The sequence below is a fragment of the Engystomops pustulosus genome, chromosome 2, assembly GCF_040894005.1.
Source record: "Engystomops pustulosus chromosome 2, aEngPut4.maternal, whole genome shotgun sequence".
NCBI classification, from domain to species: domain Eukaryota; kingdom Metazoa; phylum Chordata; class Amphibia; order Anura; family Leptodactylidae; genus Engystomops; species Engystomops pustulosus.
This window is the reverse complement of record NC_092412.1, coordinates 119232889-119259367: the sequence shown is the minus strand read 5'-3', so window position 1 is coordinate 119259367 and position 26479 is coordinate 119232889. Positions and strand designations below refer to the sequence as shown.

The window sequence follows — 26479 nt, the reverse complement described above, 5'->3', positions numbered from 1 at the left end:
GGAACGTCAAAATGTGGTAAGGGGTTAAAGAGGTTGTAAAATGATTAAGTCAATCCCTGCTCACACACAACTTTGGCCAATTAACAATATTCATTATGACTCCACTGCTCTGTATACAAAAAAAATCATTACACCTCCATATTTATTATACCATGCCAAGTCATGTAGACATTGGCAGCTTTGCTGATGGCTGAACAATGATGCTTCTTTGAAACTAGAATATGTGATATTTTGTGACACTCTTCATATATTTATAGAGCATTTAAGGTCTCTTCAATACAAAATATTATACAGCCTTCAAAATAAAAGAAGAATGCTGTGTGCTATTGCAAATGTACAAATGTTGTGAAAATGACAAGAAAAATGAAAATGTAATTACAGTCATTACAAAAATGATTACTATTTTACAATCTATGCCGTTTCTACAATATCCTACAATGTAGGATTTAAAAAGCAACCTGTGGCTTTCAGTTTTTATTTTAACGTATAACATATATTTTAGATCATATTTTAGATTATATTTAACCTGATTTATGTTACCTTTGTCTGGATCAATTGAGTCTATCATTAACCTAAAACCTCTCTCTTTCACAGCCATGGGCCACTCCACTGTTAGCATGAGCTGTCGAAAGTGGTGCTCATAAGTACCAAGGTACGACACTAATCCGGCTGCCATGGCTGTACTTCCCAGGATCCCACTGAGCCTGTCTGGAAGGGAGCTTACAATAGCAGAGTATTTCTTGTTCTCCTCCCCAAGAAGCTGCAAAGAGATTAAAGATATTATAGACAGCTAAATAGAGTTGTCTAGTTATGTGCCACTTCATAGGATTGAGTGTGGGGTAGGTAATCGAAAGGACTTGGATCTTTATAAGGTGCTTTTATATTATTATAGATTAGAAAACCAAATATGTACAACAATAATATAAGCATGTTATGGAAGTTTGCGTTACATGTGCCTAAAAAAAACAAAGCAACTTTAATTATGAATTCACTGAAGTTAAGGGTTGCGCTCGAAAACTCCTTCTCCCAGGTGACGATCCAAATAGTGGAAACAGTAGAAAGCAATTAAACGTCCGGAGTAGTGGAAGAAATAAAGCACTTCTATGTTCATGCCCTTAAATGGATTACTTCATATACTCGCATAGATCTCCCATATGAGCAAATATACTATGTCCGTCCACTAAATGGAAAACACAGGCAGCAACATAGTGTAGGTTATCCAAGAGTAATTCACCAATTTATTAGTAAAAAAAAATATAAAAAGGCCTATAAGATAAAAGCAGTTTTGTCAAATGCCAAACGGTCTTGGCCCGACCCAGGGTTTCGCCCAATTATGGCGTCTTCTGGGTCATGTCACTATTCTGAACTGATTCCTCCTGCATTCTGACTAAATTCAGTGGCAATTATGTGGATTACTTGCTAAACCCGTCTTGTGGCCTTGTGTGCAATCCGTGCATCTCAGACCTTTGCAGTTTTGACCACAACCTGTTTGTCATCCAATTTTTGGCCCTGTACTCTGCTCTGCCATCTGCTAAGTCTTGTCTTCAACTTTGTACCAGTCATTAACCACCCATATTTTCACCTCCTGCCACTTCCCTACAGGCTAAGCGTCTTGGAGTCCATCGCAGCCCAAATCAATCCTGCCTAGCCGTGAAGAGCTGGGGGCTTTTAGGCTCCGCATGCCAGCACTTTTAAGTACTAGAGGAAGCTGACGAAGCAAAGTTTCATTCAACCAGCGAGGTTAGTGACTACCGCGACAATCACAAGGAAATAAAAGAAAATAAATATTGAACTACTGTCCACATCTTTTTGTGATATTGGGTTTGCAAAGATTACTGTATGTTTCAAGAATATTCACATTTTTTCCAGTTGTAATAAAATTAAATTTTATGTCTATATTTATTTGTTGATATGAAACATACCTGAGCTATTTTTGCTGCTTGATCCAATCTCGAGGCTATTTCCATTGTTCGCTGTTGTTGCTTGTTTTTATGCATGGTTGCTTCCTCGAAGCTTTTCTCCAGGTCAGCCAATCTTAAAAGAAGAGCTTTCTTTCTTTGCTGTAAAGTTGTCATTTTCTTTTCTGCTTCTTTTAAGGCCATAGTCATTTCTGACACCTTATCCTGCAGAGGTTTTACCTAAAATATATAAAATATTGTGAATGATCAAAAAATGAATAACTATTTTTAAATGTAATACAGGTGCTCAAGTGATAAAAAAGTAATTTCAGGGAATCTTACTCTAGGGAATATTACCCTTTCTGTGAGCTGTTGCACCTCTTAGGAATATGTGTTTAAGTATTAATGGTCAAGATAAAAGTCTATTCTTTCACTAATGATCTCTAAAAAGAGTTTTGCCAGGACCACACAGTAATGTATAAGAAGCATTTGATGAACTACTGGAAAAGTGATTAAAATGGATGTCTTGCCATAAGCAGAACTGTACCAATAAGTAATATGTATTGCAATATAAACACAGTGGCTGTGGGCCATATGCAAATCAGCACTATGGTTATAACTATAGATCGGTCATTGTAAGGCTTATTGTACAGTGCTTTCACTTCAGGAAGAATCTTAATTTCTATTTATTTTCATGGAGAGACATTTTTAGGCTATGTAACCCTCCAACAAACTGAAGTTTGTAATCTTGCGGTCATGTACATGAGGCCTTAGTGACCATATTAGATATCTTAACTTGTATGGAAAACCAAATTACAATTACTGTATTTGGTTGCACATACTGTTGCATTGATAAACTCTGCTACTTTTCCATTACCTATTTTTACACATGCTAGTTGCCTAGTTGTACACATGCTTAGGACTAGATGACATACTGGTCGCTGCAGTACAATCTTATTAATCGGTCAAGTAGTGCAATAAAACACTAGCTACTTAGGGACTGCTCTTCATCAGTAACAACAGTTCGCACCAATTCGATCTGACAGTAGTTGGTTCAATTAATCTGTGCTGGCTAGAGTGGTAAATGGCCATTGTGTTGATTGAATTACAGGAGGCACACTCTAAAAACTAGTAAGCAGTATTTAATAACTGCTGCCACTGAAAGGAGGATGCTGCATGCAATTTCTATCCATTACATTTGTCAACTGTCTGGGGCATTAAGCAAATGATTTTGCAGATCATTCATGTTTACATCCACATGACACACAACATTTCTTTTGTTGTAATTCACGGTAAATAAGCAAAGTCTCTTTCAATCTCAATTAAACTGGCAGGGATTTATTTAGGAAGCCGACAGGAACTATTTGGGGAATTAATGATCACTGATTTATGAATATTGAGCAGTATTTCAATAATCTAGGCAGAATGATCACTTATATCTCAAGCCAGCTTTCTGAAGCATTATACTCTCCGGCAATCACTCAAAGAAAGTTAAATGATTCTGATTTATAACCTTAACCTACGGAGCCCTGTACATTTGCTCTATCAGTGTGTAAATTCTACAAATGCAATTCTCACCACCTCTAGAGAACCAATTTAAGTCAACATTATGCATGAGCTGAGTGTGCCGCAATTCTCCACTCTCTTATTTAACTCATTAAATTTACACTGAACATCTTGCAATTAAAATTTCACACATATTTCTTCTTATGATTGACATTTGGCCTTGGTAAAAATTTGTTTAAATTGGTTTCTTTGAACACATGAAGGGACGGAGATAGATTCAGGAATGTGTTTCTTCTCAGATAATGCGTATTAGTTTTTTGAACTTGATGACTTTCTAATAGATATTGTAAAGCAAGATTTACAAATCATTTAAAGTTAATGGGGCACATTTACTAAGGACCATGCGCCAGTTTTCTGACGGACTTTCCATGTTCTTTGTAATGCAAACTGCTTGCACAGGTATTTGAGAAGTGTCTGGATCACATTTGTGTCGCACTTGACCATTTTGTGGCGCAGCTGCACTAGTCTTCAGGCAACACAAATTTCTGCACTGAAGGGGGCGTTCCGGTGCTCAGTCGGATCGTGCACCAGATTTAACATGCAAAGTCCTACGGAAATGTGTCACACTCCCTATGTTAAAAGTGCACCAAAAAAGAAGTTGTGCACTGTCAGGGCAGCACAGAGGGCGCCAGATTCATGAAGAACATTCGGCAGAAATCCAGAATCTTGCGCATTCTGCACTATACACAGATTCTGCACACTATACACACATTCTGCACACTGTTGTTAGTAAATGTGCCCCAATAACTGTAAAATATTTAGAGTGAACCCATAACCAGAAATGTCATTTTTTAGCTGGCGACAAGTTACAATAGCCTATGCTATGCTGATTTTAAAAATTATCATCATTCTAAATCATTTCAGAACTTTATAACACTTTATTCCACATTAACTGGCTCCCTCTCAGCAGCATGTGGGGAGTCCTCCTCCCTCTCCTGCCTACTCAATGCACATGACAGCAAATGGGCAGGGGAAGGGAGCTTGATGAGTTTGGAGCAGAGAAAGAATGTATGAAGTAACTGAGACACAGGCACCCAGTAATGTAAAATAACATGTTATAAAGTACTGAAATGATTCATATGCTTTTTTAACCGGTTCGCGACCGCCCGCCGTGTATTCACGGCGGCGGTCGCGTCGCGCTGCATGGAGAGGGCTCACGGGCTGAGCCCTCTCCATAGCCGGTAAGTCTTTGCTGCATATTGCAGCAAAGGCTTACCGGTAACATCCGCGATCAGTGCTAGCACCGATCGCGGGTGTTTTTACAGCGTGGGCTGCCGGCAAAGCTGCCGGCAGCCTCAAACAGATAGCGGCGCATGGGCGCCGCCATCTTACCTGGGATCGCCGCTCCCCGTGACGTCATCGGGGGGCGGCGATCCGTCTCCATGGTAGCCTCGGGTCTTCCGAAGACCCGAGGCTATTTCGTTTTAACCCCTTCATTACAATGTGCTGATAGCACATTGTAATGAATGAGTTAGAAAATCCCCATATACTGCCATACTGTAGTATGGCAGTATATGATAGGATCGATCAGACAACCTAGGGTTAAAGTACCCTAGGGAGTCTGAAAAATAGGGTAAATAAAAATAAAAAAAAGTTTAAAAAAAAAAATTATAATAAAAAAACCTAAAATTTCAAATCACCCCCCTTTCCCTAGAACTGACATAAATATAAATAAACAGTAAAAATCATAAACACATCAGGTATCGACGGGTCCGAAAATGCCCGATCTATCAAAATATGATAACGGTTTTTCAATGCGTTTAACCCCGTAACGGAAAATAGCGCCCAAAGTCGAAAATGGCACTTTTTTGCCATTTTGAAAAATCTAAAAAAATCTATAAAAAGTGATCAAAAGGTCGTACAGTCCTAAAAATTATATCATTGAAAATATTATCAAATTTCGCAAAAAATGACACCACCCACATCTCCGTACACCAAAGTATAAAAAAGTTATTAGCGCCAGAAGTTGGCAAAATCAAAAAAATTATTTTTGTACAGGAGGTTTTAATTTTTGTAAATGTATGAAAACATTATAAAACCTATACAAATTTGGTATCCCCTTAATTGTACCGACCCAAAGAATAAAATAGACATGTCATTTGGGGCGCTCAGTGAAAGACGTAATATCCAAGCCCACAAGAAAATGGTGCAAATGCGTTTTTTCACCATTTTCATTGCATTTGGATTTTTTTTCCCGCTTCCGAGTACATGGCATGGAATATTTAATACCATCATTATGAAGTGCAATTTGTTACGCAGAAAACAAGCCGTCACACAGCTCTTTACGTGTAAAAATAAAAAAGTTATAGATTTTTGAAGGTGGGGAGTGAAAAATGGACATGAAAAAACAGGAAAGGGCCCGGTCCTTAACCGGTTAAAATCAGCATTGCATAGGCTATTGTTGGAACCAGCTAAAAATGACTCTCCTGGTGACAGGCTTTAATTAATATGGATAAGCTTTAACTTTATCTCACTGTAACAAAATATGTGAATGTGCACTACTACAGACTACAACAAAACCATTAAAGTATTATCCTAAATAAATATTTAAAGGCAAACATATGTTACAATAACAATTTGTTTAGCTCACTACTTTTATCCATCATGTTACTTCGATAGTACGGAGCAAGAACCCTTGATAAAGCTGTCACTCCCAATTCATGCTGCTCCTCTGATAATGTAGACTTCTTTCATTTTTATTATATTTGATCGCTGTCATCTGGTAGCCATTGCTTGTCTATTGTTTACATAGTATATAGTATACATTTACTGAGCACAGCTTGGCTTTCAGCGGCTGGCTTATAGGGTTTTTTATATTCGTATTTAATGTTTATTGGGATAACTAATATTGCAGTTTTTACTTTGAACATTTTAATATGCACGTATATTTGTATGAATTTGTAATATAAAAAAACATATATATTTTGACCTTATCATCAAATTGGGGGCATTGTTTGATGTACATGTTGTTCGTTTATAAATGTTTTTAATCCTTTCATGTCAATAAATATTTATAACTTTATTTAACATATCTCTTTGTTTTGAAATGATATAAGTTCAATTGATGTGTGTCCCTGCCTTGCATTTCTATTTGAACCTACCATTTTTCCTTTATTGGACAGAACAGAAAGAGAACTATTTTTTCTCGAAATTCTTCCAATTTTTTCTGTTCTGTCTGGTATGGCATTGAAATGCCTGAACTACCACTGATAGCCTATGCCAGTATTATTTCTTTATATTCACTTTCATTTACATTATTAAAAGAAAAAATCAATAGCTACTGTGAGTGGCTGACAGAAGGTTTGTGAAGATATAAGGTGAATGTTTAAGAGTCTTCTACAGGAATACAAGATATAATAGAAAGGAATAATGAAGCAAACTAGATGACTATTTTTCAACTATTTAAGGAGGAGCTCTCACCACCTTCCCCAACCCCAACTATTTGCAACCTTTAATCACCATTGTTACCAAATAATTTCGGCATAGTTAAAATTGTTTGTGTAAATTGTTTGTGTCATTATTTTCAACTCTACTGTTAGATGGGCAGAGCCAGGTTGTTTGCTCCCAGACAGAACTGTACTGTGACAGTAAAGAGTCAAATAAACATAGTTTCAGGGTAGTTTTGCACTAAATATGCATACTAGGCTCTTTATTGTCAGATAGTGAACCTGGACTGGAGCAAGCTACAAAACACCACTCTTCTGAATGTGCAATTCCAATAATAATAAAATTGATCATTCAGGAACGGTGAAGAAAACTTCAATGAATTTAGAATAAGCCAAGTGGATGCAAAGAGTTATAGTCAATGGTAGTGTTTAAAGGTCCTCCACTATTCAATGCTCTATACAATATACAAAGGATCTTCCAACAAAATTAAAAATAAAACATCTATGTTTAAATAGTTTCTACAAAAGGTCAGTGAAATAATGGAATGTTTCTTTCTTCTCCCTGCTGTACTCCATTTCCTGTGCACCTCCCAAAACCACAGAAAACACTAGGCCTGCCACTGTCACCACTTATCTGAATTTTCTACTCTTAACCTCCAGCACCGAAATGTTTCTCCTCCCCTTATTTCAAGGAATGAAGATGATATTGGAATGTGATAAAGAACTACAGTCCTTCATGCATATAATAATTTACATTTTTTTTCTAATTGTACTATAAAATTAAGTTCTTTAAACTTAAATTATTAAATCTGCGTGCTGAAATACTGGACAAAGCAAAATTATTTAGTTTTTCCTGTTTAAGTTTTTCCTTACTATATTTTGCCCTTTCCACTGGACACATATTGTTAACTATCAGCATTCCTCACACAATATTTCCTATAGGTTAATTTAAAGTTACCTTAGATGTCAGAATCCTATAATACTGCACTGCACATTGGAGCCATCTCATAAGACTTCCCACTGCCACATTACCAGCTGCCTTCCGCTCCATGTTCTCAGGATTAAACAGTGTTTTCTTTGTGTTTGTTTCAAGGAGTTCTAATGTAGACTGAGACAACTAAAATTCAAAATATATTGTTAAAAAGAATCTACTAAAATATAGAAAATTATCTAAATTAGTCAAAAATTAAACCAAAAATATTTCACCTGGGAAACATGGAAAGTTGACAACTCATTTAGGAAGCGATCTATGTTGGCCATCTGCCTCTTAGCTCCTTTTGCCCATGTCAGATCTGCATTGGGTGACTTTAGAATAATTATGATAGAGGCCATCAGTTCTTCGATGTCCACGTCAGGCTTCTGCATCGCACGCAATTCTCCTGTAAGAAAAATTTTGGCATTAAAGTATAAACGGGTTTGTAAATTGTCTTATTTCTAGAAATAGTTTTTTTTGTGAGGATCATATCAAGGCTCTTCATGAATGTCGCTACTGTGATACAGGTATTGAAACTGTTACTTACCCAAAGCTGTTACATCCATGTTTTGCACCAGTTCCTTAATGTTTTCAATGATTGCAGAACATTTATATTCTGCTTTTTCAAGTGCCACTTGATACTCTGGGAGAAGTGATCTCAGCTTCTTAATCTTCTCCAACTGTTTGTGAACAACATGTATCTTCTGTTCCATGACAGCTTTGTCCTGAGCAATTTGGTGTAATATTTTCAGTGTTCCATCTTTGTGTTGTTCAAGTACAGTTTTTTCATGTCTAAGGTTATCAGTCAATTTTTCATGTGTTTTAAGCTTTTTATCAATGCCACTTAAAGTCTCCACAGACACCTCATGTTCTTTTTTGATTAATGCATACTGATCTTGTAAAAGGGTTCTGAAACAATGCACAAATTTCTCAAAATGTGCATTGGTTATATTTCCATACTTTCGACTATGTGACTTGGCATGGTCAGCGACAGACAGGTGCATGGATGATAAAAGATGACACACATTTTCTATTTCCTGCTTGGTCAACATGTCTAAGTCTTGTATATGAAAGCTTGCATGTTCTACAAGGTTTTCCCTATAAGACAAGAAGACGTGTTAAGATAGATTCAAAGTAGACCATATAGAGAAAGAAGTTTGCATTTCAGATTTACAGCTCCTGGAAAAGTTAATTTGTCCACAAACTATACAACTAGTAAACAATCATGATGGAATTTCGGTTGTCGAACACCAAGTGCCCTGATCTGTTTTTTTTTTCAATAAAATTGTATGTGGGCATGTTGTTTTCGCAACAAATGGTTTCCAGAAAATACTTTTAATGACATCCTAAGCTGCCTTTTAGGCTCATTCCATGTGTAGTAAACGTGACAGTATACTACACAAAAATTTCCTATAGTATTATTGTTTTTATTACAAAAAATGTTGGTTGTATTACACATCAATACATAATACACTGTCCCGCTTATGCAGGGCAGTGTGCTAAATTTTTAAATTGTTGGATGTCAAATGTATTAGACCTAATAGGGATATACTGACAGCATCCTGGGGAAGCATCAGGTTACAGAGGAATGGCAGGGTTGCTGGTTCATCTGCTCTCTAAACCCCTTAGATGTTGCTGTCACAATTCACTATGGCATGTAAATTATCATTTAATTTGGGAGTGCTTAAAGACTACTGCTAATATTGACGGCAATAAATTTCATAATTACACAAAATGTGCATTATTTATATTATTTTACATAATTTTTAAATTCCTGTATACATGTTTTGTGCTTTGGATAAATTATAATGAATCTAATATAAAGTAAAGGAAGCTTAAAGGACATCTACCACCAGGATGAAAGACTTTATGTAAATGAGCCTGAGGGTCTCCATGCTCCATTCACACGTATAGAGCCTGAAGCCCCTCAGGCTCATTTTCATACAGTCCTTTATCCTGGTGGTAGATGCACTTTAAACTTTAGAGTGAGAAAGTCCTGTGCTTTCTGTTCACAATATTGTATACCTTGTGACATTTACTATAAACAAGATGGTAGTTGTCCAAAAATACTTGCAAAAAATTCCTCACCAAGTTCTGTATTCAATTGTATTATAAAATTTGGAAAGTAAAATTAAGCTCCACAAAATAATCACGTTGGGGGGACTCTAACATGCTTTTCCTGACAGTATTTTGGTGCCCAAGGCATATGAAAAGACTCTTTTTCCACAATTTTTGTCAGTTTTCTGCTCAATATGTCACTTTGGGCATGAAGGGGTGTAAAGTATAGAAGCAGGAAGTAAAATATAGCAATTGTAGTTCCATCCTTAAACTGGTGGAGACGACATCTCAAAACTCTGAAGCCTCTTAAGTGTATCTGATAGTACAGAGGAGGAAGACGTGTGTACAATAGACCAGTCTTAATATATTCCCCCTGTTGTCCTTGTCAATAAGCCTTCAGGTGTAAGCCATGTATTAGAATTAGAATAAGGCCTCATGCACACAAACATTGTTTCCGTAGGAGAGGTTTTTTCAGCTGTCATGGGCTCATACACATGCAGAGTAGATCCTACTCGTGGCATTGTTAGCAGCAGCAGTGTACTGTGAGCCGCAAGTAGGAAGGAGAGGGGATGGGTGAGCACTACGCACCCCTCCCCTCTCCATAGGAAGCTGAGCGGCCATGCTGCAAAACAAGGCAGTAATAGGACCTGTTCTATCATTTGCAGTGTGACCCCTCAGCTCAGGCACAGCGAGACACAGTTTGCTCACTTCACAGCATGTATGGCCTCCATTGACAACAATTGGGGCTGTAATCTGGTTTCAAATCACGCAGCCAGATCATGGCACAGCACACGGCAGTGCGCAAGTAGCTAAGTCTATAGGGCTGTGAAAAACACATCTAGTATAAATGGCATGTTTTATACTAGAAGAATAATGTATATGATTATCTAGGTGTAGCTATAGAAGTAGAACTAGTATCATATGGCATAGATACATAAGAAGACATCAATATTATAGAGGACATAGAGTAGATGGGGGACCGGTTATGCATTGTTTATAAGGGCCCATGAAGCTGCAGCACTGCTGAGTATCCTAATACTGCAAAGATAATTACTTTATATAAAGGAATGACTACTTGGTTATGGACTTTAGAAACTGGGTGATTTACCAGGAAAACAGGTTAGGAAGCATAACTGGCTGGAGTACAAAAGGCAATGCTGCCTAAGATTTGTGCATGTCTGTGAAGACAAGACAAATGGTGCTGTTATGTGCATCAATCTCAAGAGTCAGGCCGGGGTGTGAGCGATCAAATAAATGTGAGATGAAGTTCTGCACAGAAAACAAAACCATATCCTCCTCTTTCACTGCTTGTTCAGTGCTGATTTATTACTGTCTCAGATAAAGAAACGTGTACAAATTGTGAAGCACATCTACGTAAATAAAAAGACATATTTGAGTCCATTAGCAATGCCAGTCATTCATATGACCTGACCAACTATTTTCCTTATTAATTATGGAGGAGATTGGCAGGAAACCAGGGTAACACAGCTGCCGCCTGTACTGCGAATTTAATCTTCTTGACTTCCCTATGGATTCAGTCTGTTCGATGAGTTTTGGAAGAGACAGACCTTATTGAGAATGTTATGTGTATGTTTTTATTTCCCTCTAGCTATTAAATAAAATGTGTATGCCTCAACACTTGTTTTTTGTGGGTTTAGATAAAAAATATCTTCAGAGACCTGGAGCAAGAATTTAGTTTGCTTAGGAATTGTAGCAGCTGATGAAATTTATCTTGTATGACATTTCTTTTCTCCATACATAGATGACTTTGAAGCCACTCATATCTGTGTAACAGCATTTGCTCCCTTCCAGGGAGGCAGCAGATAACTAACCATGTAAGTGAAGACCTATATCCATGGCTGTAGTGGTACCTGTACCTACAAATAATTAATTCTGGTAAGCAGCCGTACTGATGAGAAAGAATATCATAGCCATACTATGCCATCATTCTCCCAAGTTTACTTTTAGACATCTAACATAGTGGGGTCTGATCTACCATTAAAATAAAGCATGATACACGGGACACTTCCTCATAGATCCAGGCACTGTGACTGTGGTAATCGTCTTATATTTGTTATTCAGGCAGAGGTGCTGAGGGAGCAGGCGGAAGGGAGGCAATCTAACAACCTGATTAGCATAATAATAATTAAGTTAATTTTAGAAGATTACCACAGTCACAGTGCCTGGATCTATGAGTAAGTGCCCTTGGTTTTCATACTTTATTTTCATGGTAGATTTCCTTTAAATCCCAAGAGCTGCTCGTAGGAAGGAGTATGTCTGTTAGAATCCAATTGCTCTAAATAAGACATACTTGACTAGAGATTTTTTCTCAGTCAGAAAATAAATGGGAAAGACATAAACCTCCACTGATATCATCTACTGATTTGTATTAGTGTCATGTTAGATGTTTTAAGTTTATCCAGTGGCCAATAGCCTGTAGTAACTATCCCCTATACCAGTGATGGCGAACCTGTGGCACTGGTGCCAGAGGTGGCACTCAGAGCTCTTTCTATGGGCATTCAGGCCATCACCCTAGGACAGAGTTCACCAAACACTTCCAATCTTCCTGCAGTCCCAGGCAAATTAAGAGATGCTGCTCTCTCAGTGCTATTCGACACTTTGTTGGCTGTTAGGAACTGCAGGAAAAGTGAGGTTTTGACAGAACTGCATTATCTTTGGAGGTCATCATGTTGGACCCGACCATTGTTCCTTTACAGAGAGACCGTGGAGAGAAGCTTCAATGATAATTTGAATTTGCCCACCTTCTTTTAACTGGTGGCCTCAGACCGCCAATACAATTGAAAGATGTGAAAGAACAGGTAGCAATAAGTTACTGCTTAAAATTTCATGTTGGCACTTCACGGTAAATACATGGATTTCGGTTGTAGTTTGGGCACTCAGTCTCTAAAAGGTTCGCCATCACTGCCCTATACCATACATTGGGGCACATTTACTATGGACCATATGCCAGTTTTCTGGCACAATCTTTTATGTGCAAAATGCTTGTGCACGTATTTAAGAAGTGCCCACGCCACATATGTGTCACACACAGCTCATTTGTGTGGCGCGGCTGCACTATTCTTCCCGTGGCACAAATTTCGTCATTGAAAAGGGTGTTCCTGTGAACTGTCGGACTGTGCGCCACATTTAACATGCAAAGTCCGACAAAAGTGTGTTGCATGCCCCATGTTGAAGGTGCACCAAAAGTGTACTTTGTCTGGGCAGTGCAGGGGGCGCCAGATTCATGAAGAGTGTGCACCACAAATCCTGAATCTAGCGCACCCTGCACACTTCACAGGCAAACTACATCTAGTGCGCTCTATACTCTTCTTAGTAAATGTGGGCCATAGGTCATAGGTATCAACGAAACTAGGTTCACAAGTGTGATTTATTTAGATATAACCATGAAACCTTTTCTGCTTTTATTCTTGTTTGATCTAGCAGAGAACATATGTGTTTCAGAAAAACAGTAATCCAAGAATATGGTAGCAGCTCTTTAGGTTTCAGAAACATTGACGTTCTTGTACATGGGCTCTGTCTGGGTTTACATCATTCACTGATACAGGTGGTGGTACTTCTTTCTTCTACTACAGTATCTATTGCAATAAGCTAAAACAAGTCATCTAATGTGTACTTACCGTAACCATTTTGGGATATAATAGACACTCAATGCATTAAAAAGTGAATTGAATTCTGTACACCATCTATAAAATGTGGCCCCTGTGTCACTCCGAATGAGCAGCCAGCGAATGTTCAGCTGCACTGATTGCAGGAAGAGATTCCAGGCATTTTCTTTGGAATATGTCAGTCCAGCATTAGTTACCTAGAAAACATTGGATGACAAACTCTTCAGCTCAAAGCAAAATGTCAAATCTTAATTCTAAGGCAGTTTGACTGAAAAGTTTGAAAAGCATGACAACATTTATACAAGATAAATGCATTCTACAAAAAGTAAGCTAAGAAATGGATGAAGAACAACACTAGTGTAACTCAAACTATTTATTACACCCATTACACCTGTGCATCAACATTAATGAATCATCAGAAATATAAATTCTTAAAAAGGTGGACTAGAAAGAAAAATGAGGATGCTCTAGATACTTCGAAAAATGAGACAAAAAAAATTAGGATGCTCCTAGATACTTACTATCCATAAAAGTTTGAACTTTCCTTTCAAAAACCAGAATACTGCTCTGAAATGATAACTACCGTATAGACTTGGTTATAAGCCGACCCGAGTATAAGCCGAGACCCCTAATTTTACCAACAAAAACTGGGAAAAACTACTGACTCGAGTATAAGCCGAGGGTGGGAAATGCATTGGTCAACCCCCCTGTATACAGCCTGCCAGCCCCCAGTAGTATACAGCCTGCCAGCCCCCAGTAGTATACAGCCTGCCCCTAGTAGTATACAGCAAGCCCCTAGTAGTATACAGCAAGCCCCTAGTAGTATACAGCAGCCCCTAGTAGTATACAGCAAGCCCCTAGTAGTATACAGCAGGCCCCTAGTAGTATACAGCAGCCCCTAGTAGTATACAGCAGCCCCTAGTAGTATACAGCAAGCCCCTAGTAGTATACAGCAGCCCCTAGTAGTATACAGCAGCCCCTAGTAGTATACAGCAAGCCCCTAGTAGTATACAGAAAGCCCCTAGTACTATACATCAGCCACCAGTAGTATACAGCAGCCCCTAGTAGTATACAGCAGCCCCTAGTAGTATACAGCAAGCCCCTAGTAGTGTACAGAAAGCCCCTAGTAGTATACAGAAAGCCCCTAGTAGTATACAGCAGCCCCTAGTAGGTATTCAGCCTGCCCCCAGTTGTATACAGCAGCCCCTAGTAGTATACAGCCTGCCCCCAGTAGTATACAGCTTGCCCCCAGTAGTATACATTCAGCCCCTAGTAGTATACAGCAGCCCCTAGTAGTATACAGCCTGCCCCCAGTAGTATACAGCAGCCCCTAGTAGTATACAGCCTGCCCCCAGTAGTATACAGCCTGCCCCCAGTAGTATACAGCTTGCCCCCAGTAGTATACAGCAAGCCCCTAGTAGTATACAGCCTGCCCCAGTAGTATACAGCAGTCCCTAGTAGTATACAGCTTGCCTCCAATAGTATACAGCAAGCCCCTAGTAGTAAACAGCAGCCCCTAGTAGTATACAGCAGCCCCTAGTAGTATACAGCAGCCTGCCCCCACGGACCTTAAAAAAATAAACTTAAATACTCACCCTCCGATGTCAGCACGGCTTACCGATGTCCCCGATGTCAGCACGCCCCGTCTTCTTTCTTCTCCGCGGCAGTTTTTTTTAACTGGGTAATTTTTTTTTATAATAGACTTGTTGTATAAGCTGAGGGGACGTTTTTCAGCACATTTTTTGTGCTGAAAAACTCGGCTTATACACGGATTGTAATGGATTTTATATATATTAAATCCATTACATTTATTCATATTCATATTTATTCTTTTTAATAAGTATTGTAACTTCTTATAAAATAATTTTTTCTTAGATGATTGATATTTGGCACCCAAACACTTCCATAAGATTGTAAGTATATCTAAACATACGAAAGTTCCTTAACTCCTTAATGACAAGACCTGGAAAGGCCTTTCCTACACAGTGGTTTACGGGCCATAACTTTTTGTGGCATTTCTTTTTTCATGACACATAGTGCTAGTCAAAAGTTAATAAATGTGAAAGGAGTTTTCATTTTCAGTAATGTTTAGTCCATTTTTTAAATGTATAAATTAACTAAAAATGACCATTACAAATTAATTCCCTAGTTTCCTAGTTTGTGATGGTTACTTGGGGCAAAAATGTTTTTGTAGTATAGCAGGGATTTGTTACAATTTTATTAGGAAATATTTAATGTCCATATATATATATATATATATATATATATATATATATATATACATACATATGTAAAGTACATATGTAAAGTGTGTATTTTAATTTTATTCTTTGCTTTCAATTTTTCCACTGAAACTGGGGAATCTATAAGGAGGATGAAAGCAGAAGCAGTAATAAACCGCTAATGTGAACATCGGTGTTAATAGCACAATACTGCTGTGGGGGGTTCTTGGATTACAAACCAATCCCAATGTCTGTGTATACACAAATCTATACCGATCCAAGGCTTCAACCTTAGGAGTTTTCCAATTTCTTCCAGGTGAAATGTTCTCGAAGTCAGTTCCACAACTTCTCTATTGTTGGAGTGGCTAAAAACTCATGCAGATTCCACGGTTGTGCTGTGTTGTCAAATTCCCAACAGTTTGATTCTGTAGGGTCCCCTTTACTAGGAAATCTCTATCAGGAATAATAAACTCACGTAGCAAAGTACTGTATGATACAAATTCACACACTATTTGTTCTACATATCAAGATTAAAAAGGCCTATAGTAAAAACCATATCTAGCACTTTTGGATTCCTTGCCCGACCCTGGGTTTGCCTAACTCATGGTATGAGATGTAGGTTTTTTACTATAGACCTTTTTAATACTGATTTGCTGAATTTTCATCATACAGTGCTGTGCTATGTGCATTTATTATTCATGATTTCCTAGTGGAGAGGACCTTACAGGGAAAACAGTTGGGAATTTGGCAATGCAGCACAACTGTGGAATCCACTGGAACAGTAGAAAAGTAAATATGCAACAATAACTATCAGCAACTATCCCTATATTGTTCCTCCCCATACCTTTAAAGTTCCTCAGTCCGTTTTTAATGTTGACTCCCTATCTATGCATATTCATGTTCTTCTAACTCAGCTGCCCCTCTGGTTCCATGATTGACAAAGCATCTGCTTTCTCTTTAGCCAAATGAACTCAGCTCTACATCATTCTGCTCTCTTTCTGAAATTGAGAGAGCTGTTGTCTCTGTGTGACTCTTGGAGAAAAGCTGGCTCAGAAATCCTCTTCAGTGTGCTCTCCCAACTTCCTCCTTTAACAATCCCTCAGGGATCCTCTTCAGTGAGTCACACAGCTAGCATTTCCCTCATTCCTGAGGGAAGAGTAAATGAGCTGTAGGTGCAGTTAAGCTGGAAGCACATGAATCTACCTTACTAAGCTCAGAGGAAAGACCATGATCTGACTCACATGGGGGTCATCTGCATATAAATGGTCAGTCAATTTACAGATATGGAGAGGAGAAATACAGGGACAGTTGTCATGCAGTATATTATATCAGTTTTTAAAGCTATATTTAGTTAGTGTGTGTTCTTTTATCTCACCAGTTCCCTTTAAGCTATATTGGTTACATTTTTTATTTGCTTAGCTTTATTGAGTTTTTAGGCTTTATTCACATAACCATGCTGATAATCAGGCCATTTTGCCTTTCCTGAATCTCAAAGATTAAGAATGATCCATGAAAAATGGATCCAACTAGGGCAAGCTCTAGATTTTAATGGACTGAACACATGGTGCACTGAGCAAATGAATAAATCCATTGACTTAGTAATGCACTGTAGACCTAGTATTGATTTTCATATAGACATGTGCTATTTTTCACATTTATGTGGATAAGGCCTTAGTTATACTGTAGTTTGTAAATGTACAAGACCATGTACATGAAACTATTCCCTGCATAGTAAAACATTTCTTGAAACATTTATTTCTTATTTTAAGAAACATTTTTCAGGATTGCTAAGTTTCTGCATTTATATAGATCAATGTTACAATATTTTAAGGTAAAAGTCTTGCCAGAATTAATCTCTCTCTCTCTCTCTAACTATAAATCTGTATATGCTCATTCATTACAATGAGCAACATTGAAAAATTATAAAGAAAGCATACCAGCAGAAAATGACCAAACAAAATGAACAGTATGTTGTCAAGCAGCTTAACCATTTACATCATGTTTCTTTCATGTCCCATCATGGTAGCATCACCAGAAAATACTTGTAAATGTAAATTGCATGTAAAAAGTTACAGGGCTTAGAGCTCAGCACTGAAGTCAAGCTCTCCCTGCCTTAGGATGCCCCCTCATCATCCATTAGACCTAGTTAATAATGTATATGGATGCAGTGAAATCAATAACATTGGAGGAGCATTTTGAGGTGGGTGATAAAAGAAATATGACCTAAAAGGTGTTATACTGCCTGACAACAGAGTGGTTTTTAGATCAATTTTCTACAGGTTCCCCTTAACTGACATGATTAACTGTATGTGAAATTTTCTTCTCACTTTACTAAATATTAATTCACATTGAAAAATAGCAATAGAGACAACACAATAAACAGTTAATATCTGTCTACATTAACCAGAGAAAGAAGGTCCTCAGATAAGTCATCTCCTTCACTACATCAAGAAGTGCTGTAGCTACAGCAATGTCTATTTTAAGACTAGGGGGAAGAAATGATTGGACTAATTAACGATAAAATATCTGAGCAGTCTTGACTCAAACCTTTTATTCTTAAACCTCCACATCTTGATGTTCATACTAGAAATATGAAAAGTATAATATTATTTGAAGGAAACTTCTTAAAGGGCACCTACCACCACAAATCTACCTATAAAGGTAGATTGGGTGGTAGGTGGATCATTGGGACGTGAGGATAGCCCTTTTAAGGGCTAATCCTCACGTCCCTGCACTTTTTTGAGAACTTTAATTTGATATTTATTCAAATGTACTTATGTGGCTACCGGGGCGTGGAGTAGCCGCTTATGAGATTACACGAGGCGGCTACTCCACGCCCCGGTAGCCACTTTACTCCTCCTACTCACCCATCTTCGGCGCGCAGCTCCGCGTAGCTGCGCGCCCTCGTCCGGCGAGCCTGCCGTCTGCGCATGCGCAGAAGAGCAGGCCCGCGCCTGCGCGGTCACAACTCCGAAACAGGCGCGGGCCTGCTCTTCTGCGCATGCGCAGACGGCAGGCTCGCCGGACGAGGGCGCGCAGCTACGCGGAGCTGCGCGCCGAAGATGGGTGAGTAGGAGGAGTAAAGTGGCTACCGGGGCGTGGAGTAGCCGCCTCGTGTAATCTCATAAGCGGCTACTCCACGCCCCGGTAGCCACATAAGTACATTTGAATAAATATCAAATTAAAGTTCTCAAAAAAGTGCAGGGACGTGAGGATTAGCCCTTAAAAGGGCTATCCTCACGTCCCAATGATCCACCTACCACCCAATCTACCTTTATAGGTAGATTTGTGGTGGTAGGTTCCCTTTAATGAGGGAAACTGCAACATTTCAGATACCAGTGACACTGACAGTTATATTGAGTTATCTGAAGACAAATTACATAATGCCTTATAACAAGTTTCGCTGCTTTGCAATATCATTTTATTTTGTGCTTAATTGAATTGAATTTAAAGCTAATGTCCAAAACTAGGTTTAAAATGTGTGATGAATAATTTAATAATGTATATTATACGTGTCCCAGCCACAACTCTCCACTAAAAGATAATATAAGGAGCTACAAAATGTAGATTAGTAACTTACTACCTATAGATTTATTTTTTAGTTCAATGGGCAGCACTGTATAAACCAGTGGTCAATAATCTTAAATAGAGGCAACAAAAGAGAGCTGGAAGATGAAAGCCACCTCTCAGGCTACCCCTTACTACGGTTCATTTCTCTCAGTATATTTGTGATTTGGTAATCTGTATCAGATGCAAGAGGCTCAGTCCCTCATACAGTAGTCAGATACAAGTTCAAATAACAGCTGGTTTGAGAGCCTTGGATGGGTGGAATTAAGACCTGCATCCTCCCTTTCCATCAATTGGTGTGATGAAGCGCCACTCTCCTACTCCAGGCCATGCTTTTCTTCTTGATTCTGAAGCATTCCCATCAGACAGAACATAACAATCTAATGTTGTCTAAGCCGGAAGCACAAGCAGTTATTCAATCTAAATACCACATCCTGTTTTTCTGCCCCTAACTTTTATGAAAAACATTGAACAGGGGCTGTCTTACTAAAAAATATAAAAATTGCATTGTTTGCAGTCACTTTTGATAAACTGTTACACGTCTGCTAAGTTCACATTGCCTGCTAGTTCCCTTACTTCTCTTCCTGCATTTATTTTCTAGTTAAATGGAAACAAAAAGAGACAGGAGACAACAAATAAAGGTGGTATAACTTTTAACTAGTTGGACCAAACTCTAACAGTGGAATTTATCACTGCTTCTAATCCAGTTTTCTAGCATAGAAACAGAGAAATAATCCCAAATTCTTGCACAGTGCAAAAATTTGCAAAAATAATGCAACTACGCCAACCTCAACGTCATGTGGGCGTAGAGGAGCATGGTGGCCAACTTAGTGGGCAGGGATTGAGCATTCCCATCCAGCGTAAAGATATGCCAGGTCAGACCGTAACTTTCCTGGAACAGCTCCGCCCACCTGACCTGGCATAGTTTGCCACGCCGCCCACCAGATACATACATTTATGTATCCCCTGGGACGGGGGGGGGGGGCATGCCCGTTCCCATATGCTGGCACACAAAGAACTCATTTACTTTAAAAAATTATTAGCGTTAAACATACACTAGGAATTTTTCTTTGAATTTGTTTTTTAGAGAACACTCATCATGAATTAATCATGGAACATACCTCGTTTCTCATGGCATTAGCAATTGTTGCCTGTTGTTCCAGTGTAAAAAGGTGTGACACAGATCCAAATACAACAAATTCTGTGAGGTAGACTAGTGCTGTATGGTCTATCTGTTCTTCTGTGAGAAGAAGAATTGTCTTCTGGCCCTAAAAACATTATTAGAATTATCATGTCATTATTCATTCCAAACCTTTCTGGCATTATAAAAGTAAATGTAAATGAGAAATACAATAAAACTTTTGTATCCCAAACTAGTTAAAGGGACACTGGGGCACATTTACTTACAAATTCAGACAATTCACTAAAAGTGCAGTGTCCATCTATAATGCTGTGTGCGGCGATTCACTAAGAAATTATGAATGTATCCGCAATGGTCCAACAGAGTTCACCATCTTTTTTCTGGTGCACCTTTGACATAGGGTGTGCAACACAATTTGAAAGTTAAATACGGCACTCGGTCCGAATGAGTCGGACCGTCCGATGGCACACCCCTTATTTGTGTCGCATGCAAGCCTGTGCCACAAAAGGGTCACATGCGACACAATCTCAGCGCAGACACTTCTTAAATACCTGTGCAAGCCGTTTAGAAACTGCAGGCAGAGTCTAAGGTCTTATAGTACCTAGGAATGTGCTTTTAGTTTCAGATTAAAGATAAAAAAATCATGTTTACGTACTATAGAAGCAAAAGTAGGGCATCTGAAGTGACACTCCGTCTGCACCTTCTAAACGTGTCTTATCAGGTTCCCTTCTAATTTTCAGATGATTTTGGTAGAGGTTTATTTATGGTTAAATGGAAAAGGTTTCACATAAAAAAGGGAATTCTAGAAAGGATATTCAATGTCCTACCTATGGATACTGGTAGTTTAGCAGGGTAAGAGCTGAAGACAGTATCCCTTTAAAAGAGTAACTGTCTTTTGAGATAGTTTCTATATTGTGTGTGTGTGGGGATGTGGTGAACGTTTTTTTTTAAAACTTAATTTTCAAATTCTGCTTAGTTTGTAAAAAACTCAAGTTATCCCCTTTCCTTTTGAGGTGTATAATTCCTCCTGTACAGTGTGTGTCTATAGAGACTGCATGAGCTTAATTAGAATAATAGGGGTATTTATACCAATAAATAAATTCAACATTTGGCTGAGCATACCTGCCCTGACACTTTGATGGTTCTATAGATGGGTACATGGCACTTGTGGTTTCCCGAATTCATATACCAACTAATTAGCTTGATTCTTCTATAATATCCTTTTAAATATGCACTATTACATGATCACTAGTATAACATTTCTGCCTACTTTTATTATACGCTGAATGAAAGCAATAGATTCATTTTATCCCAAATGTATCTCACCTGTAATCCTGCTTTAATGTAACTTTCTACAAGTTGAGATTTGAGAGTTCTGCTTCTCTGTTCTTCATCCCTCACTTTAGTGTGAAAGCCAAGCTGCACTACATTAAACCCTGCAAGGTGTCCTGCAAGGCGGGCAAGTGCAGAGCTATACCTTGGACAACCCTCTCCACAAAGTAGAGTATTGGCACTTCCATGGGAACTCCAAAGATTACGGGCCAGACGACACAGCAGGTTCACTGAACTCTTTAAACAATTAGAAAAACATATTTTATGTCATACAATATGAAAGTACAGCAGAATTAAGATTGATAATATAACAAGTAGTAATAAAACTCATCTGTAATTTTTTCCTATTATTATCTTTATATATAAAGCATAACTAAAGCTTTGAAGCAATCTTCATCACAGAAATGAATAGCAGGTGATAAGAACGGAACAGAACGCTTAATTATCCAGACTCCTAAAAGCAGAATCATATGGAGGAGAAAAAGAAGGCCAGGGACATGTTTCTTTAATAAAGTATATTACAAAGTTTACTATCATAATCTGCACTATTGATTTGTTCAATTTTGTTGAAAGTTAAGCTGGGCTTTAAATTTAGTTTGTGCTCGCGTATATAATGTCCTTATAATAAACAAAGCTACCCATTATAGAAAATGCCAGCAAATCATAGAATAAATTTGCTACTTGGTGGGGTGATCCTGAGGATGGAGCCCTGTCTACCTTCAGCACTGTCATTTCATTCATGATCTATGGGATCTGCTGAGATAACTGAGCAAAGTAACATCTAAAGAATCTTAAAAATGTTTATCAAAAGGTGCATAGTGCGCTACAAATTACTGCTGGGCATGATACAATAATATATAATACCCTGAGGACCTATACCGTAATAATCACAATCCCCTATAGACTATATATTTTGAGAATGTTTCTGACTCATTTAACATTTTACTTCACTTGCATGAGAAGAAAATTTAGAAAAATTGTGCCAATACAAACATGTAATGTAATTTAACAGAAAAGTGTGCATTTCATGACTCCTTAACAGGTTATCGACCATCCTGCCTACTGGCAGAGCAGAGGGCAGTGTGTAGGATTGTTTCATTTAATGCGGTATGAATGTTCCATCTGTCTGCCTCAAGGAATGAATATTGAACATGGCCCTATAGACTGTAGAGACTGTCTTAAAATCATAGACATAAGAATCTCGTGGTTCTTAGAATTCATAGAATTCCAAATGAATGGCTTAGTGCTTAAGAAAGGCATTCAGTTATCAAGTATGTATAAAAAATAAAGAGCATGCACTTTATCATTTACCACCATTTTTAAAGATTAATAGACAGGAACAGAAAATCTGTTTGAGATGAGTGTGTTCTTTCAACAGGTTATTTCTTCTAACAAAGGATTTTTGTAAGAGAAATAGATCAATATGTCTTTTGCTCAAGTTTGGTGTTCTGTTCAGTGAGCACACAATGATCTCCTTAATAATTTATGAGCCGGGGTTATGAATGACAGCCGAACAAGTCGCAGTACCAGACCTGATAAAATGTGATGTTCAATCTGGGATTCACTTTGTTGTACTCTCTCAGCGCCTCTGTTAGCAACTGCTTCACACGGACGAAATCAAACGTTTGCTGGTACCCATCTAGGACGTGACTGGCACTGCTGGTCTTGTCGCTTCGCTTCAGCAAATTTGTGTCCTGTTGTCTGGCTGCAGTAGTGATTAGTCCGCCATCATCCTCCACAATGTTGCTGAATAAGGGCTGCTTAGCATTTAGAATATTCTGTAACTGTAAATTAATAAGAAATTAGCATCTCATAATATATTTCATTTTGCTTTGTATTTTCTTACACTATACATTTATATATAGAAATGGTTTTAAAACTAGGTTTTGATTTTTATGCAGTCCTCTTGCACAGCATGCAAATATATAAGTTCTTTATTTGGGTTGTAAATATTGATGACACCATCCACTGCTTAACACCATTCTCCCGCCATCCGTTTTCAGCAGATGTTGTCGCCTGAACTAACATAGAAAACACTACTGGAAGCATATTTTTTCCCCAGCAGTTTAGTTTTAGTAACTCAGATTTTCTGATTGATTGAACTTAAATAAAAAACATTAAAAAAAATCAAAAAAATATTGTATGTAAAGTGCTAATCATTAATCAGTTCGACAGTGGCTCCATCACTAATCAAGCCTCTTTATTGAAAATAGGGAGCATAATTTTAACATTAAGGCAGACCAAAGCTAAAAAAGGCTGGTATAAAAGTAATATTAATGGAGGAAAACCAATCAAATAGACTGGAGAAAGTGTGCATGTGTGTATTTTGCTAAACAGTGAAAGGCATAAAGCATCATAGTACAATATAGAATACTGACTGCATTAAAGGAAACATATCAACTTTTATTAATTATGAACTGCTGCTGTGTATGACTCATCCAGCTCAGGTTGATTAGTCCTGTCTGGACAGTTCAGGAAGCTCAGATCAAGGATTAAACAAGACATGTTTCTGCACCAGTGTAGCTACAGCATTCTCAAGGTATGTTTGGTTCACAATACATAAAAACAAATGGTAGATTTCCTTTAACAGCCTTTTTTGTGTTCTGTGGCCTATTTAAACAATGCTTTACCTCTTCTTCATTCATAAAAACTTTCTGTGCTGCTATGGTCAGCTCTTGAACATATCTGCTATAATCAACTGCACTTGACATCCTGTGGCCATATACCCATTCACATTCATGTCTCCAAAGCCTCAGGAGCTTTTCATTTGTAGTCCTTCCATCCAGAGACAGGCAGATATTTCTGTAAAACCAATGTGACATTTAGAGGGGATGTACTGAATAGACTTAGTTCTGGTTAGTAGTATTTGGGTAAGAAATGGCAATATAATTATACAGACAAAATTTCTATTAACTATTCCATTATGGACAAAATGGCTAATTGTGTGAAAAACTGCACTACAAATTTCATGATCTCATAGACAATGCATAATGTACTTGTAGTTTTTACACATTTTCCCCACAACTCCCTGCATTCAAAAGCTATAACTTTTATTTTTTTTCCATTTATATAGCCATATGAGAGCTTGAGTTCACATATCATATTGTGTACAATAGTTTTAGAAATGTATTAATATGTTTTTTTTTCTAATAAGTTTTACCATATTCTGACACCAGGCAGAATTTTCTCAGTGCATAGAAGAGGTGCAGTGGTCCAACTTAATGTACAGAGCTAGGAACAGAGCACGCAGCGAAGCAGCAGTCCTAGAATATGAATCTATTTTTCAGTGTCCTACTGCTGCTACAAAATGGATTTTCTTAAAGAGACAACTATATTTTGGCAGAGGTCTATGCATCAATTAAACGGCAGTGATCATTTTTGCAATATTTAATTTGAAAAACTGCTTTTTACTTACAGGCAGTCCCTGGGTTACGTACATGATAGGTTCCGTAGGTTTGTTCTTAAGTTGAATTTATATGTAAGTCGGACCTGTACAGTTTATCATTGTAATCTCAGACAAATTTTATTTGGCCTCTGTGACAATTGGATTTTTAAAATGATGGGTTGTCATAAGAACCGGGATTAACAATAAAGCTTCATTGCAGACATCTTTTATAACTACAGCTGATTATTATATCCTAGGGCTTAAGTACATTGAATTACCAACATCCAGATGTCCGTTTGTAACTAGAGGTCATCTGTGAGTTGGGTGTTCTTAAAGGAAACTTACCACCACGGATCTAACTATTAAGGTAGATCGGGTGGTAGGTGCCTCTAATTCTAATGTAAGTAAGGATAGACCTTTTAAGGGCTAATCCTTTAGTCCCCTTTATCTATTTTAATCTTGTGGTAATATGCTAAGGAGCTGAGGCTACACGGTGCGGCTACTCCCCACCACAGTAGCCTCCTTGATCCTCCTGCCCAGATATCTTCAGCTACGAGGAGCTGCACACACCGAAGCCGGTGTTCTGCGTATGTGCAAAACACAGGCCAGCAGCTGCGCGATCTTGGCTCCAAAGTCGGAGCTACTGCGCATGCGCAGAACTATGGCTTCGCGGACGAGTGCGCGCACCTACAAGGAAGATGTCTAAGTAGGAGTATCAAAGAGGCTACTAGGGCGTGGAGTAGCTGCTCCATGTAGCTTCACCTCTGGCTTCTCCACGCCCCAGCAGTCTCTTAAGAAAATTTGCATATAAACACAATAAAAGTTTTAAAAAGATACAGGGGACGTGAGAATTAGCCCTTAAAAGGTCTATCCTCACGTACAATAGAGGCGCCCACCACCCAATCTACCTACCGTGGTGGTAGGTTTCCTTTAAGTAGGGGACTGCCTGTACCTTGAAATCAGTTTACAATAATAGAGAGAATTTCTATTTATAGAAAAGCACAATTTATTACTATGCTCATCATGTTCATCGACTATAAAGCTATGTATTTTTTGTAATGACAGCAAAAAGTACATTAGGAAGTCTTAGCTTAGTTAAAACAATGAAAAAATACATGAGCTCATCATTCCTGCACCAAAGAGCTGAGTTCTTGGCAATGAAACAAGGACATTTGGACAGACCTTAACTAACAAGGGCAGAAATTGCATGTTCATCTCAAAATCTCAGTGATTGATCATCACATTGAAATCCAGAGGAAAATATGACAGACAAGCTCAAGTCAGCCTTTTCTAGTAATTGTCACATATAGCCATGGGACTGACTG

At 38.2% G+C, this 26479-nt stretch overlaps 1 protein-coding gene across 2 annotated transcripts in view; it reads right to left on the bottom strand.

The window, feature by feature from the left end:
* Positions 1-26479, bottom strand: part of LOC140118356 (uncharacterized) — a 315197-nt gene that overhangs the window by 142702 nt on the left and 146016 nt on the right. For both annotated transcript variants that reach the window (XM_072136177.1, XM_072136178.1), the window contains exons 62-71: positions 24400-24571; positions 23302-23553; positions 21764-22006; positions 20418-20564; positions 13520-13704; positions 8371-8921; positions 8057-8229; positions 7809-7967; positions 1923-2138; positions 541-760 (exon numbers count right to left, since the gene is read on the bottom strand). In XM_072136177.1, coding sequence (XP_071992278.1) covers positions 541-760; positions 1923-2138; positions 7809-7967; positions 8057-8229; positions 8371-8921; positions 13520-13704; positions 20418-20564; positions 21764-22006; positions 23302-23553; positions 24400-24571 — 2318 coding nt within the window. The remainder of the gene's footprint in view (positions 1-540; positions 761-1922; positions 2139-7808; positions 7968-8056; positions 8230-8370; positions 8922-13519; positions 13705-20417; positions 20565-21763; positions 22007-23301; positions 23554-24399; positions 24572-26479) is intronic.